Source organism: Chinchilla lanigera, unplaced genomic scaffold (assembly GCF_000276665.1).
Source record: "Chinchilla lanigera isolate Chin_1 unplaced genomic scaffold, ChiLan1.0 scaffold00054, whole genome shotgun sequence".
NCBI classification, from domain to species: Eukaryota; Metazoa; Chordata; class Mammalia; order Rodentia; family Chinchillidae; genus Chinchilla; species Chinchilla lanigera.
The window spans coordinates 8,194,555-8,217,574 of NW_004955455.1; the positions used below are offsets into that span (position 1 = coordinate 8,194,555).

Here is a 23,020-nt window from a genome sequence, read left to right on the forward strand (position 1 = left end):
GCAAAACTTATTTTTCTCTTTCCCTTTTTTTTTTGAGACAGGGTCTTGTTATGTAGTTCAGGCTGGCCTCAAACTCACTACGTAACCAAGGCTGGCCTCCAACTTGTGGGGCGATCCTCTGGCCTCAGCCTCCCATGTGCTGGGATTATAAGCATTTACCACCACACCTGGCTGAAAACTTATTTTTAAACAACAGAATTCCTGAAATTCTTTCAAAGAGACCTTCCAATTGGCCTCAGTTCACCTCACACCCCACTGACCTGAGTGAGCCCTGTCAGCAGTGTACCTTCATCTACAAGGTCCCCACCCCACCACACGCCACCTGGATGCAACAGCCATTATTGTTGAGTACTGTGTGTAGATCAGGCCCTGGGACCCATGGCAGTAATGTGTTTTCCACAAGGGTTCTTATGTGACCCTTACCATAACACCAAGGAATGTCTGGTCAGTCTTACTTTGCAGGTGAAGAAACTGAGCCTGACAAACACTGACTGGCTTTGCCTAAAGCCACTCAGTGGAATGCAGTGCAGCCAGGTAAAAGAGTGGCTTCAGCTGACTGAAGTATTCCTTCCGAGATCAGAGAGAAGACAGGCACACGCCACAGAGACCCATGTGTGTGAGGGAGACCTCAGCTCACTCCTCTCCAGAAGATTCTGGTCCCTAGGGGCAGTTGTGGGCCATAGCTCATCACTATGGTAACCAGGCAGGGGCTCAAGGAATTCAAACCCAACACTCTTAGAAGTAAGACACAACATAGTCAGACTTTCCAAATAGGAAAAAAGAAGTAGAAGAGAGAGAGAGAGAGAGAGAGAGAGAGAGAGAGAGAGAGAGAAAGAGAAAGAGAGAGAGAGGGGGAGACAGACAGAGAGACAGGCAGGCAGGCAGGCAGAAAGAGCAACCTCCCAGACTGAAGCCACCCCAAAAAGAAGGCCTGCCTACAGATCTGTGGCACAGCAGGCAGAGAAGCCCACAGTTCCTTGGGGTTTGCTCCCTCCTGTTCAGGAGCCTGTGCTGCCTGGGGTGCAGCCCAGGAGGGTGGGGCTTCCTGCCTCACTGGAGCAGCTGTTCACTCATCTGTTTTCCATTGGGTATGTGAGAAAGGTTTCTTTTGGAAAAAGAGCTGGAAAAACCGCTGACCTCATCTAACGGGCCCACCTTTTTAGATGGAGAAACTAAGGTCAAAGGGGCCAGGACCAGGAAGTCAACAGCAGCACTAAACTCTGAAGGCAGGGCAGTATCCTTCCTGGAGCAGTGGGCACACTGGGAAGATCTGAGGCCCAGGCTGGACTTGGCCCAGGTACTCTGGCCTCCCAGGCCCATCCTACCATCCACAGTCTGGCCACACCCATAGGGGCTCCTGGCTTGGGGGCCCCAATCAGGGCAACCCCAATGATGTGCATACCAAAGAATGAGAGATTTCAGGCCAGACTGCTTTTTAACCTCAATGTTTTAGAACGAGCCAGGGCCTCCACAGAGCTCTGCACAGCCCTGGGCTCTCTGCTGCCATGAGAATCTTCCACAAACTAAACCTGTGACCCATGACCTGCCACTAAGACAATTTCTTCCCCTGGTCAACTGCAAGAGTGTACATTTTCTGGACCATAGGAATGAGCACCCAGTGAACCAAGCAGAGCTAGCACTACCACCTCTTCCCCTCTCAAAAAGGTACATTGGAGTGACCCTCTCTCTCCAGCCCAGGGATGGGCGCTCCCAGGACCTGCCATCTCAGCAGCCACAGGCTACTCTTAGCCTCTCTGCCTGTGCCCAGGCCACATGTCCTATCACACTTTCTCAGACCCCCACCCCTCTGCCCGGAAGTATGCCTCCCTTGCTGTTGCCCTTGGCCCAGTGCTGCGCTTCCACACAGTGCACCTAGGTCTGGCACAGTATCCTGGGAGGACAAAGCACAGAAGACACAAGGCTCTGCCCAAGCTGAGACCATTACAAGTGTGCCTCAGCAAAACACAGCAGAGCCACTTATTCCAAGAGCAAACCTCTGAAAAAGTCACTTGCAGTAGGAAAAGAAGTCTAAACTGAAAAAAGTTCTTGTCTTCAGGAATGTTAAAAAGTAAGCTCTTTACTCAACACCCGGAGCAGAGCAGCTGGGAGCGGAGGAGACCAGGACTGAGGTCAGTGCTGTACTTATACACAAACACTGCCTTCCCTGGGAGGGGTGGGGGGGTCAGTGGCACTCCTGAGAGGCTGCAAAGAAACTCTGATGTGGAAGGCAGCCCACAGGACACGGGTCCTCAGTCCTGGACCCCAGTATGGGCTGTGTCTCACAAGCTCTGTCACTTTGAGTAAGTCATGACTGCCCCATCTTCTGGGGCTTCTGCTCCTCCTAGCAGGGCTATTCGGAAGACTGACTGAGAGTCTGGAGTGTTAACGGCTTAAGAGAGCATCCCGTCTGCCCAAGTATCCTGGTCTCACCACAATTCTGAATCCACATCTAAAGGTGAAAGCTGTCTCTAATAGCCAGAAAAGAACGTACACCAGGATGACAGAATAAAGGCTGCTTACACTGATGAGTTTAAAAAATTATACCCATGAATGCAAACATCCTGGCTTGGCAAAACCTCTTGACTCTGCTGTATCCTAACAGGGCAGGCAGGGCCTGGGCATCCTGTGGCCATGGCCTTGTCTTGGCTTTGTCTCAACCTTGTCTCTGCTGCCCCACTGTGTGCTTCTTCTTGCTGGCTCTTTGGGCAGGAAAACAGCAAGTTGTCAGGCAAGAGGAGGGCCTTCTCCGCCTGCTGCCTCTGGAATTCACCCCTGCTCCCAGGGAGGGAGGCAAGGATGACAGGTCTTTGGTACTTGCTCCAGGTTGAACCCAGTGCTGCGGGAGCCTAAAGCAGTTTAGGACCAAAGTCTACAGAGCTCAAGACATGGGAAAGAAGGAGAGGTCAGGGAATGGTTCAGAACCCACAGAAGTGTGCTAACCCTTTTAAGAGTCTTAAAAACAGGACCTTTTTCCCTGAGAACTTGAAGTGTTTTCTTTTGTTTACTCTGCTTGTGCAACAGGCCCATGGATCATCTCAGCAATGCTAAAAATAGGGCTATTGCAGCAATTCCCACTACAGCCAAGAACCTCACATTTCCTCAATTTAACATTTTCCCCTACTTTTCTGTCCTTTGATTCCCACTGTGACGTGACTGGGATTTAGGTGTTTTGAACCAAGCCAGTAGCACTAGGAATGGCCCTGCTGCATAACGTGGGTCATCTCAGTGATGGAGAGAGGAAGCTCAGTTAGGTCAGGTGACCTTTAAGAGTTATAGCCACAAAAGGCGAGGCCTAAGGCAGAAGCCCAGCTGCTTTCTTCACTGGCCAGTGGTGCTATATATCCACACCCACAGTGACTTGTGTCACGAGGGAAGAGGAAAAGCCACAACTAATCCCATTTTTTTTTTTTTTTTTGAGACAGGATTTCACTATATAGTTCAAGTTGGTCTTGAACTCACTAAGTACTCTGGGCTGGCCTCGAACTCATGGCAATCCTCCTGAGTGCCGGGATTACAGGTGTGAGCCATCATGCGTGGCCCCAAATAAATGCTTTTGAGAACCTGATGATGCTGGAGCCTTAGGAGACAATTCTACCCTGGAGTAAGACAATCAGCAGTATCCTCCCAACATGGCCTCATATGACATCCATTGGGGATGCTGCTCACCCCACAGTGGTACTGTGGTGTGCTGTTTGCTAGAGGACAGGCACATGCATGCATGCTGGGCTCCCCAAGTCTAAGCCTCTGCCTTCCTGTATTCCCCATCTTTTTCCCCTGCCCTTGATCCCATCAGCCCACAAGTGCCCAAGATCTTATCTCTGGAGCTGTCCTCTGGCCACCATCCCTGGTGCCACTCGGTTCAGAATACCTAAATCCTAGCTCAAGTGTCAATGTCAGCTTCTTCATCTGTCAGCAGGGAGACTATAAAGATCCCATGAGTTGCTGGGAGTAAAACACTAAAGGAGTAGTAGGTTGGCAGAGCTCCTGGTGCCTTGGCCCAGCCTGGTCCTCCTGTACGTTCATGACAGTTAGTGTGATACCTGGAAGACGGTCCGCCCCCAAGCCCTCTGTCATTGTAAGGAAGTCTCTACACCTAGCCCAGGAGGGCAGGGCCCTGCAGCATCTAGCCAGTCATCATGCGTGCACCCTACAGTTGTGCAGGGCTCTCCCTGGTATGCACCATTTGAGTCCCACACCATTGCTCATGCTGTTCTTCTGCACGGAAGCCCAGCTTTGCTCTATCTTTCACAGGTACACCTGCCAACGTTACCCTTGTGTGCTTCAGGTGATGACATCTGAGCTCCAGAAGGCCTAGGGGCTTAGCCAAGCCTGGGGCCTCAAAAAGCATGTGTTGAATGACTCTGTGGGAGGTGCGTGCAGAGGCAGACATCTGCCAGAGGTGGGTGGCCCTGGGAAGGGCTGGAGGTGAACCTAGGGAAGGCCAGGATGCAGTGACATTGAGCACAGAGACCAAGTGAGGAAGCCTTGCCACAGAACAGCCTCCACCTGCAGGTCTGATTGGGCCTGAGGGAGGGACGAAGGGAGGCCAAAGGCCTGCAGGTAGGACAGGCAACAAATGCCAGGCAAGGTGCCAAGAGAGGGAGGCTGAAGTGAAGAAGGGACTTACTCATGGTTTCTACACTCTGGGTCTGGAACAGCCCACTCAGCCCCTAGTCAAAGTAAGAAAGAGGTAAGAGCTCCACCTCCTGAAGAGAAGAAAGGCAAAGTGGGACCAGGACACAATTTGCAACTCTTGCTGTCTCTCCCTGGCATGTGTCCACAGCAGACGTGGTGAACAGAAAAGAGGGCTAGGATGTCACCTCCAAAATCCCAGTGACACAGTGGCTAAGGATGCAGACCTACGAGTCAGACAGACCTGGAATCCCAGCTGGTCCCTTGCGAGTTGTGTGATCGTGGGTCATTGTCTTGGCTTCTGCACCTTGCTCAAGGGGGAACAAGAGCACTAGCCCTCTGTGGAGTCCTCAGCCACTGTGCCACAACCTCTGGCAACCACTGCTGCAGAAACTCAGCAAGCATCATTTTAGAGGCACCCAGAGTAGCTAGGTCAGCTGAGGAGTGGCCTGTCACAAGGCCTAAAAACAGGACCCTGAGTTGCTTTCCAGGGGAAGGGGCCAGACCTCTGATTAGCACAGAGGGCAGAGAGCAAACAGGGCTTTTAGTTTTCACAGCCTGTACAGCCTGTTGAAAATAATTTTTTGGTAATATCTAATATCTAAGACACAAACATGCTATGGGAGACCAAAGAGAGCAACCCAAATAAAGTTCTCAATGAGGCTGGTCCTGCAACAGCTGCCATGGGCAGCCCTCCCTGCTGGGCCCACAGCAAGGCCAGGCTGGGCCAGGCACAGATGTGCCTGTGTTGCAGCAACGTGGCAGCCGCCACTGCGGTTGCCCCCAGGCCCAGGAGTCCCTGCCCCTGCCTGGGTCTGGGTGAGGGGGCTACCATACAGGTGTGGTCAGAGTAGTCAGCCAGCCCCTCCAGGCCATACCCAAACAGACCTTGTGGCCAAACTAGCCAGCAGTGTAGTCCTGGCCCCCAAGGGCAGCGCTCTTTCATACCACACCTACCTACAGGCCCCTCCATCAGCCTGGAGTCCCAGCCTTACCTCCTATGGCAGGGCTTCTGCTTGTGCCCTGCCTACTGCCACTGTATCCTCCCCATCCAGCCAGTAGATAACATTTCTTCCTGGGGCAGCTGGGCCAGACCCAGTGAAGGCACTAGCAGAGCTCTGGGCTTCCTTCTGTCCTCCCTTGGGTGAGGCTGCGGATCTCCAGGAATGGGCTTCAGCTCTAGACACACTAAGGCTCACACCCCTTCTCCAGCCTGGACTAGCCAAGTCACTTTCCCTTTTAGCACCTCTGGGAAACAGGAACCAATAATCCAGCCCTGTAGGTTGGGCTGTGGATCTGAGCCCTTGTTGACAATGTGGCAGGCCCAGGACCTGACACACAGCATTTATAATAGGTTAACAGGCTCCTGTAAGTATGTACAGGCACAGGGACAAGCAGAGGTATAAGCAGAACCAGTTACAGCTGGTCTTGAGTGGGGACAAGGTGATGTCACTCTTCCTATTGTGGTTATCGCCTGACCCTGATCAGACAGGGTAGGTGGGAAGGCTCTATGCCGATGCTCCTGGGGCTTATTTTCCCCTGCCTGGAAAGCTGGAATTAGGCAGAGTACCAGGAATTGGGTAGAAAACAGTATCTCTTCCCTAGGTTGTTCCTCATCTTCATTGAAGTCTACTCACATCCAGGTCTGAACTTGGGGGTGGTGCCTGGAGGTAGGGGCTGTCTACAGGCCCATAAGACATGGCACCTCTTGAGAGTCAGAGGGATAGAGAGAGAGGAGGAATAAGTCTGGCCTGGGCTTCTTGGGGAGGCAATGCTGGGCTGAATCTGCAGCAGGAGGTAGAGACCCTGGGACCTGCCATGGCTGGATTCCTGGGCACCCAAGCCAGGATATATCTGTTTCCCCTGGTTCTGGGACTGCTGCTTCCTACTTATTCATTCCAGGGAATTTTCAAATGCAGGAGGGATTCACAGTCACTAGGAAAGGGTGAATCAGTGGGAGCCAAACCTACTGTGTCCAGTGTCTATGCTCTTCTGGTTGATCCTGAGGCCCAGGGGCTGCTGACCTGAGCAGCAGGTAGGCCCCACGTGAGCAGAAATGGCTGTAGGGAGGCAGCACGCTCAGCACAGCCACAGCAGCACTTACTTCTTCTTTGTTCTCTTAAGCTCAGGCCATGACTGCTGCCCACCTTACTTGGCCTCAGAAACAGGAGGCAGTGCTGGCCTGGTCTGTGGCTCCCTTTGCTTCTTTCACAGAGGCTGGAAACTGGGTTGATAGAGGAAAAAACCCTGCCTGCTAAAATAAGCAAACATTTTGGGGGAGAAGAGAGAGCCATCTCTGGCTCGGTTACTATGGGAACATTTCTGAATCAACTACAAGGCAGGGAGAGAAGTTCACCCTGGACAAAGTAGCCTGCCTCTGGACCACATAGGCCTTTCTGCCTGCATGCACAGAGGTACATACACCTGCACAGGAAGCTCTGGAAGCTTTTGGGAACCCAGAAACAAGCCCTCAGCATCTATGGTACAAGGCAACAACCTAGCAACACCTGCCAGCCAACCTGCCACGTGCTTTCCCGGACCCTTCTCCCCAGGCAAATTTAGCCCCTTGGCTCTTCCCTGTGCAGCCTCCTCCAGCCTAGCACTGGGTCAGGAAGGTGGCTGTCTACACGTGCAGGCCTAGCCCAAGCCTCACTGCCTGTCCCTAAGGAACTCTGTATCTTCCCTGGGCTACCCTCTTTGCATAACTGGCCTCAGAGGCCAGCTCTGTCACACAGCCACATGCTTTCTGACAGTCCTACCCAATGCTGCAAAAGGATGGGCAATGGTTCCAGTTGTGGCCCCAACCAACATGTCTAACAACATTGGCTCTGTTTTGGCAGAGAGGGCTGGAGTCATGGGGGCCTTCAACTGGGGTATGGCCTCCCCTAGTACATGTCTCCACTCAGGAGCTGCCATTGCCTTGCGGGCAGGGACCTTCCACAGCACAGGTGGGGTGGCAGAAAAAGGCCGGGTGGGGAGTTTTCCTTCCCCGTGGACACTAATTCAGTCAATGTGTGCAATAGTGGAACGGGATTTATACCAAGTTTATTTCTCCCTCAGTTACCCTTGTGTCCAACCACATCACCTGGCCTAACACATGCCACATTATCAGGTCCTGCGGAGGACCAACTAGCTGTGGGATAGGCCTGTGAACATTGGAACCGGGGTCCCATTTATCTGTGTCCCTCACTACTCACCCACCTTTACACACCCCATGAAGGCTCAGCCACCTTCCTCAGGCCCAGCCTGAAAAGCTTCCCTCCCAAGAGTGCCTTTAATCCTAGCCTCTCTCTCGGTGCCCTTCCTAGATGAGAAGTACCCTCTGCCATGGTAGTGGGAAGCCAGCCTCCTACCCAACCCCATGGGAGTACACGCATACTCCCATGTACAGTATCCAACAGAGGCCCTGTGCAAAGATGTAGAGATGTGAAAGCCTCCTGTGTCCTGTAGCAAAGGCCAGGGAACTCCCTGTCCTCCATAACACCCAGCACTGACTGGACTAGGAAACTCTTCTTGGAAGCCATCTATTCAGGAGAAAGAGATGAATGGAGTCAATCCACAAACATTCAGTGAGCACTTCATCTGGACCAGGCTGGGCCAAACCAGGAGGCTCAAAGAATATACAGCAGCAGCTCAAAAGAGCACACACTAAACACTGGGTCTACACATGTGCCCATCTAAGGAGATGGCAACAGCGGCGAAGTGCAAGATGGCTTGTGCCTCGCAGGAAACTTCTCCAAGATTTAGTGTTGGTAACAAAGCAAACTACTGAATAGCACACACACTATGACATACTCACACCTATACACACATGCATATATTAAAAAACAGAATAGTCAGACTGCTCATAGACACGCCTCTGAGATAGGCACAGTGCTTGGGATGGGCAAACAAGGAAATGTAGGCTCTGCTATGTGACTGAAATGTTGGCAGTGACAATGTGGCCCTACCTGACTCTCACAATTTTTAAAAACTATCATTAAAAAAAATAACAGGATCCTCCACCTAGGCCCTGAGGATAAGGAGGCCACCCAGACAGCTAGGTGCCTAGACACTAAGGCTGGGCAGCATAGATGGCCCAGAGCAGTGGACCTGGAGGGACAGCAAGTCAGGGCCCTTGGTCACTCTGTCTTACCCTTCAGGTACCCCCTTGTAAGCGCCAGCCCCCAAGCCTTTACTTTTGCTTTCCTGGACAAGGCAGTAGACCTCAAGGCACACAGGAAGGAAGGGGAGCCAGTCTGCTGACCCTGAACTACAATCATTCTGTCAGACATGGCCTCATCCCTGCAGTCAGCCAGGGGCTATCTTAAATGTTCCTCCATCAGCATGTTGGTGAACAATTTCCTCACACTTGGTAAAGAATGCTCAACAGACTTGCGTGCTGACAGCACTCACGGTCTGCCAGTACTTCGTGTCAAGTATGGCTCAAGGAGGCCAAGGAGCCCAAGAAAGCAGGGGAGGCTAGAAGGGAGCCCTAGGGTGGTAAAAGTAGTAGTTTGCAGGAGGAACAATCGGATGACCACAAAGAGGCAAAAACACTCAAAACACCAGTCCAAGCTTCTGCAGGCAGCTTCTGGCTAGAAGGGAGGTGCTACTCATGTGCCAGACCCATGTGAGGCCCTCTGAGCCATCCCTCCCACAGACACAACCTCAGATTGCTTTTTCATCGGACTCATTTTCTGCAAGGTCTCAGAAATCACAGGAGGAGCTACAAGGAGTGAGTGTGGTGGAAAAGGGGCCTGGTGCCCCTGGTCCCAGTTCAGATGTCTTTCTTGGGAGCAGACACCTGAAGTGTTGGTTTCTTTAACTTCACCATTAGACAGGCTGAGTGCTTCTTTCATGAATCAGACATGGTGGCATGGTCTTTCCTTCAAATATCGCTGTACTGTCTTTAAGATCACAGTATCAACAATCAGGGAAGATGGGAGGAAGCAAGGGAAACTATTCTCTTGGGAACCTACCATGTGCCAGAAACTGGGGTTGGGGATAATACTCTAATTTGATTCCTACGGTTACTCGTCAAGTAGGGTAATGGAAACCCACTTCCTCGTCCTCCATTATCTAACTTGGTTCCTAGTTACTCTTCAAGGCAGGAAATCCACCCCACCCCACTTTCTTGGAAGCCCACTGTACAAGGCAAGTACATTAAGGGACATTAAGCAACTTGCTTGGTTCTAACTTTGGCCTATCAGCTGCAGAAATACAGGTTTGCAAAAGATCCCATTTCATTAATATATAGAGAATTTGTATAAATCATTAAAAAAAGAACCAATAAATTCTATGGAAAAATGAACATGAGTCAAAACTGCACAGAAGTTAAAACTACTAACATGATATCATGGACAGTCCCAACTCATAATGAATGTAACACAACAGATTTTCATCTGCTAGAAAGCAAACATTAGCTGAGCTTGGAGGCACATACTCAGAATCCAGCTAGTTGGAAGGCTTAGGCAGAAGGATGGCAAGTCCCAGCCCAATCTGGACAACTTAGTAAGACCTTGTCTCAAAAGTAAAATAAGAAAATAAAAAGGGCTGGGGATGTAGTTCAGCAGTAGACATAAAGACAATGAGTTCAACCCTCAGTACTAGAAAAAAGAAAAAAATTTAGTAATACAGAGTGTTGATGAAATCTGAGGAAAAAAAAAAAATGAGCCTAAAGGTGGGAAAGTGGGCCAGGTCTTTGGAGGGTAGTTACTTACTAATATTTCAAAGATACCACAATCCCTTTGACCCAGCAATTCTATTTCTAGGTTTTATCCTATAAATAGACTCCTACAAACATACAATGATATATACATGAAGCACTGGCTATAGTAACAAAAGACGGGTAATATCTAAATGCTCATCAATAGAGATGGGTAGATAAATTCTAGGACATGTGTATGTTTGGAGTACTGTGCAACTACTGGAAAGAATGAGCAGGCTGGGGATAGCTAATGGCACAGCACTTACCCAGCATGTGTGAGACCCTGGGTTCCATCTCTAGCATCACAATCAACTGTTAAAATGAGCAAGTTTTAAAATACTCTCCAAAAAAGGCAAAAACATATACTTTTTCTCTTGTATATATCTACATACACTGGATTTTAAGGCAGATGTCCTCTAGAAGGACACTCATGGGACAAAGAACAGTGGCTGCTATGCAGCAGGGGCTAGGGCCTTGTGCATGTGGGTGCGAGAATGTTTCTCTTTCATGGCAGTTCCTTGGTACCGTGTAGACTGATTACCAATGACACAAGTACATGTTTATAAAATATCAATGGAGAGAGGGTAGACAGACGCAGGGCTCCTAGGGTCTGGAATCCTTATTGGCTCCAGAAGGTCACAACCTGGGAGAAGGGACTGTTAAGGACTCAGACACTCCCACCACCTGGCTGGCTCTTGCTGGAGACCTGCTTGCCACACAACTTGAGAACCAGCGTCTGTGACACACACAACCCTTCAGTCTGAGACCTGGCCTGTAAGGAGGGCTCCTGTTCAGGCTGACCCCACCCTTCTGTTTCTCTGGTACATATCAGGAAATCAGGGAAAATACAGAAGAAACCAACACTGACAGGTGCTATATGACTTGCCAAAGCTACCCAGCATGGTGCGAGGAGGTGGTGGACGATGGGTAAGGAACTGCAGGTAGACATGAATGAGGATTGTTGTGTGACGGGCAGAACAAGTGTGGGCTGGGCCTGGCACAGTTCCAAGAAAGGAAGCTGTGGGCTCTGTGGGATGGGAGGCAGACAGGTCTGAGCAGTGAAGTAGGTTTCCACCCCACATGGAACAGGTAGGCTGGAAGGGCACTGAAAGCCTACTACTGGGCAAACTTGTGTTTTAAGCAGAAAAATCATCTTCAGTTAGAATCTCCTTAGTGCCCAGGATCATTCAGGGGAAGGTAGAACTGCTGCAGAGGAGCACTGCTATAGGCTTGGAGCCCCCTCACTGCTGCCTAAATGGCCCCAGAACACCTGGGGCTCCAGAGAACAAACCAAGCTTATCCATGCCTCTCCCTGAAGAGGGCAAACTGGTGCCTAGAGGGGATGGTGATTTTTCAGAAGTCACTCAGCAATCACAGCCCCATACCCAAGTCTGGTACACTCTAGCCTGCACCATCCGGCCTGCTCTCTGAGAATCCCACAGACCTGTGACCCTGGGAAAGCCCACCCACGGGGGTTGATTCACATGCCTTCAATGAAAAACAGTAACAGTAAGCAGCCTCAGAAATCAACAAGGCAAAGTACTCACGTTGAAGAAATTGGTCTTGTTCCTCTCGCAGAAGAGCCCCTGTGCCGGCATGTGCTGCAGTTGTTGCCACGGGATACTGCTGCCTAGCAACACATCACGGGCCCACTGGAGGTTCTGGGGAAAGAAGAAGTAGGTTGGAAGTGAGTGTGTGGGCTGCTCAGGGCATCCACAGGGAAGGCAGGTGGTCCCCTCCTTCCTGACTGCACTGGCAAACCACAATGAGCAGCTCTGCAGACATTGATCCCACCACTCCAGGCAGCTCTGGTCATGGCTTTTCATCACTGTGCCATAGGATGTATTTCCTGAGCTGATTTCTTGTGCAGTACAACTGACTTGGGAGTGTGGCCTCTGACTGCCCAAGGTGGGCACAAAAGACTTCTTGCCTTGACCAACCCTGTAAAACTGTCATGTGGACCCAGAGTCCACCTACCATTGAGGGAAACTTCACAAACCTAAAAGACAACCAAAAGGCAACCATGGCTTGTTTACCAGAAATCCTTATTTAGAGGCAGTGGTACAGCTGCTCCAGGCTCAGAGGGCTGGCCTCTGGCCACAGTGCTCAGTCCCCCAAGCTCCCATGCGGAACCTAGGCCTATGAGGCAGAGAGAGGGTGGACATCAGCACGGCTTCTGCAGCTTTCTCTGGGGCCTTCACACTGGCCCAGAGAGCAGTCCTTTCCCACCAGCTGCCTAGCCAGCTCTCTTCTCTCTCTGGTCCTTACCAAGGTGGCCAAGCAGACCGAATGAGGATCTTGCCCGTGAACCTCACCTCAGGGCAGTGTTATCCTCTAGGAGGCAGGCTAGTTAGGGGCAGAGCTGGACCTGTATCCTCTTTCCACAATGCGTACCCTCACCAGACAACGAGGTCTCCTCCCCCTTCAGACTCCTTTCTTATCTTTCCCAGCCCTGGGCTCAGGCCTTCACTACCACATATGCCAACTACTCCAAACTCCCTCCCACTTCTTAGCCTGCAAACCTGTCTCCCCAATTCCCATTCTTCCCACTGCTGGCCAGGGTGAACTTACAAATAGTTTCCCCCATTATATAAGGCAAAGGAACAAACCCTGACTCCTGGCTTGCTGTCTGTGGGTCCCGATGGCCAGCTTCTAACCTCTGCTTCTGTCTGCACAGATAGTGCCCCACAGGCTGCTCCCCAGAACTTTGGGACCAGCAGCTGTGTTGGGGGTGGGGCACACCAGAATGAAGGCCCCTCTGGAATGGAGACAGGTGGTCTCAAGTATGCATCTCCTGGACGATACACTCATAGCAGAAAAAGCTCAGTCTTTCATGGAAGCCTGAGTGAGAAAGCCACTTCCCAGGGGAAACCTGATCCAAGGCCAGTTTCTACAAGGACAAGGCCTGGCTCTGAGTGGCTGAAAAGGCCATTTAAAATCAAGGCTGCCCTGGTCAAGGAGGACTGCAGCCAGGTCTGGTCTACCCTGACATGCAGCCAGGGGTTAGAGACCAGGCGTAGTCCAGATGCCAGGAGAGCAACAATAAGCTACTGGGTGAGGCAGAGCGCACACCACCCACAGGACCCCTCCCTGCTTGTGTGTAGGAAGCCCGCTCTCTGGTTCAGCCCCTCTTGCGCGCACTAGTCTGACATGCTGAGAGCAGGGGGTCCACTCCAACTGAAATAGCGAGTGTGGGAAAGTGGACTGGGGACTACATGGGGCCACTCTGAGGCTGCAGCTGCTGGGGTATGCTAACGCCATGGTCTGCTCAGACACTTTCCCCTCCAGCACTAAGAGGCCTTTCTAAGGCCTTGGGAACAAGTGCTTTCATCCCTTTCCTTCACAGGAATGCCAGTGAAAACTTGTCTGCTGCATCTGAGGCCGGAAGTAGGCAAGGAGGGGGGTATCAGGGCAAAAAGAGTCCTCCGACCCTTGAGCTAGCCCCGAGAGGTGCACAGAGGCCACTCTGAGCCACACTCAGGAAGAGGGAAACACTCACTCTCTGTCTTCAACCTCTGAGCTCCAACACTCCAGGAGGAGCTGTGATTCACAAATGCCCCTACAGTACCCAGCAGCCAGGCTCCCAAGGGATTGTCTCCTAGGACACTTCATTCAGGAGCCTCAAGAGGCTGCTTACGAGACCAAGCTGATACTTTACCCTCCATACCCCACTTGCCCCAGCCACACTGCCCAGCTCCACCACAGGCCCTGGAAGGGGAGAGATGGGGGACAGCCACAGAGAAGGTGAGTGTAGAGTGAAAAGGCAGGGTGTTATGGTTTGTGTCTGAATGTTCCCCCAAATCCTCATGCAGTCATGGGGCAGGCTTCTAGAGTTATGACTGATTCATGGTCCAATGCTGGGATTACAGATGTGAGTCCTACACTTGCCCTGGGGTGGGTAGTTTGCATACAATGTAAGGGAGGGAAAGAGACTTGTTCTTCCAGCTGCTGTTTCCTCCTTTTGCTCTTGCTGCTTTGCTGTTGTGCCACCATGAACTGTTGCCCTCTGTCATGTGCCACTTTGCCTTGGAGCCAGCTGAGTATGGACTGAAACCTCCACAGACTGTAAGCTAAATAAACCTTTCCTTCTTTAATTTTGAGTGTCAGCTATTTTGTCTCAGCAATGACAGAAAAGTAACCAAGACACAGGGAAAGTGCAGGGGGCACGAGATTAAAAGGAATAAACACAAAATTAGTTTCAGCTAGCTCATCAAGGCTGGGAGAAGTAAAGGCTGAAACATCAAGCCAACAGGACTCAGCAGCACCCAGAAGCTCAGGGAGCTCAGGAAAGAGGGTTACACGGCACATTCAAGTCAGCTGTGACCCCTAAGTCTCAGTGTAACTTGGTTCAGAGTCTGCAGAGGAAGAAGTAAGAGGCTCAGCCCATGTGGTATCCTCCCCTGGTACAGGAAGCCATGGGTGAGCCCTCACAGAAGAGGACATGGGACGGAAAACATTGCCTGTGCTTTTAATACCACAGGTGAGTCCATGTGACCATGGAAGCTGGGAGCAATGGGGAAGGTCAGAGAGGCTTCTAGAAGGAGGCAACACCCAGACTATGGCTTGCATAAGGTTTTCACGGGGCTGGGGGATTGGCTGCAGCAAGAACTCAGGCAGGCAAGGGTGTCAGGGCCCAGCTGAGAAGGTGGAGGGGATGAGCTACGGTCACTGTGAGGCACCCCCCCACACCACCAGCTGAGGCCCATGGCATGAGCCTGACCTGTGCTGTACAGGAGGCTAGAGAAAAATTACCCCAGTGCTGTGACCCCAAAGCTGTTTCTGGGGCTCCCTGGGCACTTGTGAGAAGTATTCAGGTGACCTAATAACAGCAGTTTGGGATAGGAGAAGAGATGGAGGAACATGGTTTAAAGAAGCATCTTTACAACAGTCATCATTTCCTTAGAAAATGCAGAAAAGAAGGCCCTGACAGAGACTTCCCTCTAGCTGGGACACACAAGAAAGCAGTCTCGGAGCCAGGGTGAAGGGCAGGACACTGCTTCCCTGCCCTGACCCCTCACTGCAGGTCCTGCAGCAATGGGACACATCCTCGTCTGGTTTCTGCTTGCCACCACTCTATGGCTTCTGCAGCGACATCTGCACCAATGGCCCTTCCTCTCCGGGCAGACCAAGGAGCAGGGCAGCAGCAGGACAGGACTGGGGCACCTGTGAAGACTGTGGAAAGTACTAGCCTGCCAAACCTGACCAGGATTATAAATTAGCCTCCCGCAGTCTTGGCCACTGAGCACCGTTGGAGAGCACATTTCCCCCACTGTCTCCCAAGCCCCAGCTGATCGATGGCTAAGGTACAAAGTGTCCAGACAGCTCACGAGCACTCTTAGCTAATTCACATCTGAGGCCCAGGATGGGAGCTGATGGGGCCCAGGAAACCTGACCAGGGATCTGGTGGGTGCCAGGCTGGCGGGCTGAATGAGGGGGCGAGTCCTGTAGCACACAGCCTGCTCTGCCACTTCAGCGTCTCAAGGTGAGGCAAGGTGAGAATGCTGCCTGGGCAGAGCACAGTGCCATAAATGCTCATGATAAGCAATCATGTTTACTCATGAAGAAACAGGCTTGGAGAGTTTAAGAGTTTCCTCAAACTCTAAGAGCCACAAAGTGGCAGGATCAATCTTGCAGTCTGGTCCAGGCCAGAGATTCTGAGGCCTTGGCTCTTCCCCTGCTCACCACAAGGTGGGCAAGCCACGTTACAAACCTGCCGGGGCATGTGATGTGAGCTGGCCACTGTGAACAGCTGCTACAACCAGATCTCCCTCAGGCCTTTGCAATCTGTGACAGCATCAGTGGCACAGCACCTCTGGGACGGGGAAGAACCCCGGGGAGCCACTCCCCAGATAATGGCACACATCTTCCCGGACTGCCCTGCTCCGACAAGGGCAGACTGAATGCTGAGGGATGCCGACAAGAGGCAGGAAGAAGCCGAGAAGCACGTGGCCACCTCAAGGCGCTACATCTGCCATCTGAACTCTCTCTCCAGGGCAGAATAGAGAGGAACTTCAAACGCTTCCACCTGCAAACCTTCAGGCTGCACCTCCTTCAAAGAGAGGGGCAGCTCCCTGCCTCAGTCTTCCAGCCCACGCAGCAGTTCATCTTTTCCTCACTCCTCTGATGGGTGGTCCTCCTTCCACTGTGGGCCCTAGAGGTCACTCATCTGGTGCCATCTACCTGACCCCTATATGGCCTCCTATAATACTGTCCCTCCAGCCCAATAGCCACCTTAAACATCCCCTTCACTGGCTCACTGAGAGGCTGGTCTGCCCCTACTTCTCTGTCAGTCTTACGAAGGCAGGGACACACGCTGACTTGTTTACTCACAGCTCCTCAGCGAACTGATCCAGTTTGGACCCCATGGAAGAGACATGAAAGACATTTGTAGGAAGCACGAAAGGAAGACAGGTAGGGTTTGTGCTTTCAGAAAATGGGAAGGAAGAAGACACCAGACTGTGGGAACAATCTGAGGCACCCAGCAAGAAGGGGCTGGCAGTGGGTAAGGGAAGGGAGGACAGCACCTTAGGGGTTCAGAAGAAACAGGCCGGGGGCTTCCCAAGCTCAAAGAATCTGAAAGCAAGAAGAGGTTTGTGAAGGGGGCAAACAGGGCAAAAGAGCATGAGTGAGGCTCCCTGGGCTGTACCCAAGGCAGAACACCCGGCATCAGGCTTCCCAGGCCTAAGTGAGACAGCCCATGCCTCATGGCTTACCTTGACCCCAATGTCTGCCCACGAGCCCAAGTCACCATGACACTGATCAGTTCAATACAATGCACAGGGGCTGATGGCCACAACTCCTGGGAGCCCCTGAGCCTCCCTCTCTGCACAAGAAGCCGAAGTTTGGGACAGGGCAGCCCGTGTCCCCAGCTGTACCAAAGGCTCTATATGTAGAAGGGGCTTGGCAATGCCTGCTGATGACTGAAGATGGGAAAACAGAGTTACTACCCTTGCAGTCACCTGCAGTCCCACGACGTTCAAGGCTAGAAGGCAGAGCTAACCTCAGGCACCATCCGCCATCACTGTATGGGTGGCCTGGATGATATACTCTGCCTGGGCCTCTGCGCCCTCAGGCGCTCTCTTCCTGCCACAATCCGTTAACAACATTCTACTCATGACTTAACTACCTTTTCCCTCACAACACCAAGGCAGAGAGAGAGGGAGAGACAGAGAAAGAGAAAGAGACTCGCTCAGAGTCCAGGCTCCACTATGCCTACATGGGGACACACCAAGTATAAAACTGCCTGGCAGGGATGTAGGAGTAGAAACATACTCTCTGAAAGACCAGTGGGAATCTTCAGAGTGGCCTGCTGCCTAGCAAGCGTGACAACAGCCAGGAAGATGCTTGCGCACCTCAGCTGGGCTCAGCCCTTCACCTGGCCACACCTGAGGAGTTGGCTTGGAGGCAGCAATGGTGCTCACAGTTTCCAGAAAAACTGGAGGAGTCAGGAGTGAGTGCAGGTCTCGGTTGGGGCCTGCGGAGCCACCCCTGCCCCACCTCCCACACTGAGGGGAACTGGCTGGGCCCTCAAAGTACAGGACTCCCCAGGCCTGGGGAAGAGGCATATGCGGCCACCAGATGATGGGGGACCCTGGTGAGCTGCAAGGAATGTGCACAAAGCTGAGATTCCACCCCTGCAGACTTCCCCAGCTACACAGGACACCTCTAGCAACAGGATGAGGGTGAAGGCAGAAAGACAAGAATGCCCCCAGTCCCATACCTGACAGACTTACTTTTGATCCTTCTAATCATAAAATATTACGATTAGATATTAATATTAATGTTATGGGAATTTCCATGTTTGGCAAAGCCAAAACCTAAGGAAATGGTGGAAGGAGGTATAACGCCCTGTGGCTATTAAAAGTTATGTGAGGGGCTGGGGATTTAGCTCAGCGGCAAAAGCGCCTGCCTGGCAAGCGCAAGGTCATGAGTTCGGTTCCCGGTACCGGAGAAAAAACCAAAAAAAAAAAAAAAAAAAGTTATGTGATCAGAGTTGATGAGCATATCAGAAACAAAAAGAGCAAAACCGAAGCAGTACCTGTGTACACCTGTGTGAGTGTGCATGCGTGCGTGCATGCATGTGTGTGTGTGTATGTCTGTGCGTACGTGCATGCATATGTGTGTGCATGCGTGTGTGTATGTGTCTAAACAGACAGAAATCAGACTGAAAGGAAATGCTCCCATCATTCCTGAGCGCTGCCTGAGGGGAGGAAGCATCTACTTCTTCAGTTCCTACTCCATGGGGCTACAAAGTACTGGCCACCACAGGCCAGTTTTAGCAGGCCATTGGCCTCTGGGGCACACAGTCGCTGACCCAGGGCACTGTACTACTCTTCCCTCTTGAGTCCCTACCTGGGCTCCCACTCTGTCCAGGCTGCTATAAACTGCTCTGGGTCTGTCACGTCTCTAATGGACAACACCCTACTCGCCACCTACACAGCAGCGTAAGTGTCTTTCACACACTAGCCACACAATACCATGCTCCTCCTACAGCCTTGCAATGGCTTTAACCTCAGAATGATGTCGCCACAACTCTTGCTTCACAGTCAGGCTCTAGCGAACCTCTGACTTCCCTCCCTCCATGGCCATCACTTCCCACCAGGCTGATTCCTAGCACAAGGCAGGTGGGCTGGCTGTGCGGGCCACTTGGAAGCCTCTCTCCCCCGCAATACCCTCCACCACTTGATTCAGTCTTTGCTTAGAGAGGACTTCGCCAACCTCCCTGTCTAAACAGCCAGCCTCTGCCTTCCATCTTGCTACTCTGTTTTTCTTCCCAGACTCATTACTAGCTGCCAGTACAGGTATTTTCCTCTCCACCCTCTGGTCTGTGCACACTCAAGGGTTTCACTGCGCACAATGCTGTAGCCGCAGCATCTCAAAAAGCAGCTCTCATGTGACAACTGCTCAATAGACAGCTGCTGAATGAATGAACCTGCAGAGCGGCACAGAAAAAAATGCTAAAACACAATTCTGCCACGTTATGGGTCCTAAGGCAATGAGGTACTCTGTAATTTATTCTATTTTTCAACCTTAAACAATCTTATTTGTGCCAGGCATGGAGGTGCATGCCTGTAATCCCAGTTACTTGGGAGACTGAGGCAAAAGGATCACAAGTTCATGTTTAACTAGGGCAACCAAATGAGACCCATCTCACAATAAAAGAAAAAGTCCTGGGGATGCAGCTCAGCACTTTCTAGGTTCAATCTCCAGTACCACCAAAATATAAATAAACAAAAACAATCTTATTTGCAATGGATACTGCTGGCAGAGCACTCAAACCTGTTCAAACTGCTGGAATCCATGTCCCTTTGTGGGGAAGATGACCAGGAAAGCAGCAGCCCTCATGAGGGAACCTATCTTACCTCCTCTGGCCCCAAGGCCCAGCAGAATCTTCAAGCCAGGTGGCAGAGAGACTTTAAATGCACAATGAATAATACAGGTCTCATTTTGCAAACTATACAAAGTGAAGCTTGCCAAGAACCTACTAGTAGTGGGGTGCAGCAGCCCAGGCTACACAGGCATAACATCATTTTGCTCTATGGGCATGGAAAGGGAGCAGGACTGGAAGGAAGTGGGTATGTCCTGCTCTGTGGCCGGCTCACCCTCGTGACTCTTGGTCCCACTGTCTTGCTTGGTGAAGGCTTGGGTAGTGTAGAACTCGAAGCTCACCACCTCCACCCCAGATGCTCACTCAAAGCAAGATCTCACAGCCTGTGCATCACAACTTGGATGATCACCTCTCACACCCACTCTAGTCCGATGGTGCAGGGCCCTCCCCGGAGGCCACCTCATTTACCCACAATAGCCCCCTGGCTTCTATGGGGCCCTTATGAGCCAATGGCAGGAAAAGGTAAAGTATGTACCCCACAGAGATGGGCAAAGGGCAGGTTTCAGAGCCAGCTGGCCAGCTGGGTTTTCTAGCAGGGCTTCCTAGGTTCACACCAGTGCACAAGGTGACTCTGAAGTCAAAGGGCAATGGCCTTCCTGGAGTTATTGCAGCAGAAAATACAGCATTGTAGGCTTCATACAGGGAGTCAGCCTCCAAACAAACCCAGAAACTGGGCTCACCCCACAGAGGTCCTGGGCCAAAAATGGGGTCTAATTGGCTAACGGCAGTCAGGCTGACCCCTTATAACTCCTATAAGTGGAATCATACAATATGTGTCTTTTTGTAATGGGCTTATTTCACTTAGCATAACATCATCCACATTCATCCATGTAATTGCGTATGACAGTATTTTCCTCCTTTTAAAGGCTGAATAGTATTGCATTGTTTTGGTTACTGTAGATTTTAGTACATTTTGAAGTTGAAAAGTGTGAGTTTCTTTTTTTTTTTTTGTCTTTTTGAGACAGGGTCTAGCCATGCAGTTCATGCTGGCTTTGAGCTCACTTTATAGCTCAGGCTGGTCTCAAACTCGCAACGATCCTCCTGCCTCAGGCTCCCAAATGTCGGGATTACAGGTGTGCGCCACCACGCTGGGCCCTGAGTTTCTAAATTTGTTCTTTTTCATGTTGGTTTGGCTCCAGGCCCATCTCATCAGCTGCTCTGCCCTGGATCCCCACAGTGGTTACCGCAGATGAGGGTTGGTTCACAGTAGAGCACAAGGTACCAGGATAGCTAGGCAGAGGTGGCCACATCTTGCCCTTTTTCCAGATCCCCATTAATGAAGGCCAGAGCCCTTATCCCGCAAAATGTCCTGAGGCCATATGCCATCTTCTCTGGGGCTGCATAAGAGGGCTCAAGGAGCCAAGCTTTTTGAGTACAGACTGGTAGATCAGAGATCAAAATCTTGGCAAAGACTGATCCTAGATATGTAAGTGAAACAGATGCTAGAATTAGCACCCTTGAGGTTGTTGGCATAAATGATCTTCCCAATCTAACATCTGGAGAGTGTTTTGGAGCCCTGTGATTTCAGGCACCTGAGCCTTCAGTGTACCCCAGCAGGATGCCTGCCTACCAGAAAGTGGGTGGGTAACCTGTGTGCCTCAAAGCCAGCCTTTGGTGAGAGGGAAACCTCAAAGAGGCTTCAGGATCCCTCAGGGGCAGGCTCAGCCCTTCGTAACTTTGCCTAAGCAAAGAATCCTCAGAAGGCTAGGTAGAGGAGCAAGGAGACATAATGATACTGAGACTAAGGAAATGGGCCCAACTAGAGGGTTGTTAGTTGCTAGGCACCACCCTGTAGCCACAATAATCCTACATGCATATTACCCTCATTCTCATTTAACAAAAGAGCCTCAGCCTCCAAAAGCTCCCATCACAGAGCTGGGATCTGAACCCAGGCATGACCAGCTTAGAACCCATATTCTCTGCCGCTACTCAAAAATTCCTGCCGCCAACAGTGAAATGAGTGTCATCCTGTGCCCTGAAGATAATTTCTTTGCAAGGCCTGGGCAGGCTCTGAAATGAGCTGAGCCTTACCTGAACGCTTGTGAAAGACTAGGAGAAGTCAGGAGCCAAACACTCAACCCCAGGCAGGCTGTCTGTTGGGTCCCTGTTAAAGTGAAGGTATCTCACACTCCAGTTGGCCACTGAGCCACAAGATAGCAAAAGGGAAACGCCACTGGCAAGCACACAGGCAGGATTTATGAAGAAACGTGCTGTTATCACATATATATAGTAGGAAGTGTTTGTTACCAAACAGCTCCGTTAGGAAAGTGGTCACTGCTTGCCAGTTAATGGTTCTGAATGAGTGACAGAGTGAGTTATGTCCTCAACTCCATGGACAAACTGCAGTACTGCCACCAAGACCCCACCTTCAGGACAGAGGCATGCACCAAGCAGCAGGAAGGTCTTGACTCAGGCTCTCAATGGAGTGAGGTGCCAGTGACCTGCCATTCAAGTTGGTGGTAGCAACTACTACTCAGCAAAGTCTCTGGATGAAGACGACAAGCCAGTGAGAGAGTAGTCAGGGTAGTTGCAGGAAGGGGATTTCTGCCACATAAGGGATCTCTTTCAGAATCATGGCCAGCATTCCATTTCCCAAAACTAAGGAACCCCATCTAGAAATACAGCTAACAGAAAAGCCAGCAGAAACAGCGTGCGATAGCTATGGGGGTTGCCCAGGGACAGAGACACTGATGGTACAGACAATTCCAGGAAGCCTCCATTCTCACCAATGGGTGTGGGTTGGCATCTACCCATCCTAGGCACCAAGACCAAAATGATCTGGTAGATGTTCTTAAAAAGAGCAAAATGGCAAACACACTTAGGGTAGATATACTTAACAACATGAGGGCAACAGAGCAACTGGGCTCTGGGTGAGGTTACCCTGGCTGACGCCTGGCTCAGCCACTCAGCCGTGTCACCCCAAGTCCAGGTTCCCAGATGTAGAGAGGACATGTCCCCCACCTCCAGGTCCTAAGGTAGCTGGGGCCTTGGAAGCAGATAATCAGCAGTGCATATACACAAGTGCCAGAGGAGAGGTAAAATATGAGACAGTTTTTGTTTGAGAGGGGTAAGAATTACAGAATTACAGTCATTCCCCACTCCAACTTTCTCTAATTTGGACACAAATTCTGTTTTCTACTTTGAAAAATCTCATTAAATAAGAGAGACAGGTTGTAACAACAGCCGCTTGTGCCTGGCTCTGTGCTGAATGCTTTATGTGCATTGGTTCCCTCGGTGCAAAATGAAGCACTTTAATGGGAAGTGGAGGCTGCGTGGCCAGGGCTTCATAGGGCCTGCACACAGCTCAATTC

At 51.2% G+C, this 23,020-nt stretch overlaps 1 protein-coding gene across 6 annotated transcripts in view; it reads right to left on the reverse strand.

The window, feature by feature from the left end:
* Cabin1 (calcineurin binding protein 1) overlaps positions 1–23,020 on the reverse strand; it is a 150,568-nt gene that overhangs the window by 32,190 nt on the left and 95,358 nt on the right. For all 6 annotated transcript variants that reach the window (XM_013520399.1, XM_013520400.1, XM_013520401.1 and 3 more), the window contains exon 29: positions 11,869–11,982. In XM_013520399.1, coding sequence (XP_013375853.1) covers positions 11,869–11,982 — 114 coding nt within the window. The remainder of the gene's footprint in view (positions 1–11,868; positions 11,983–23,020) is intronic.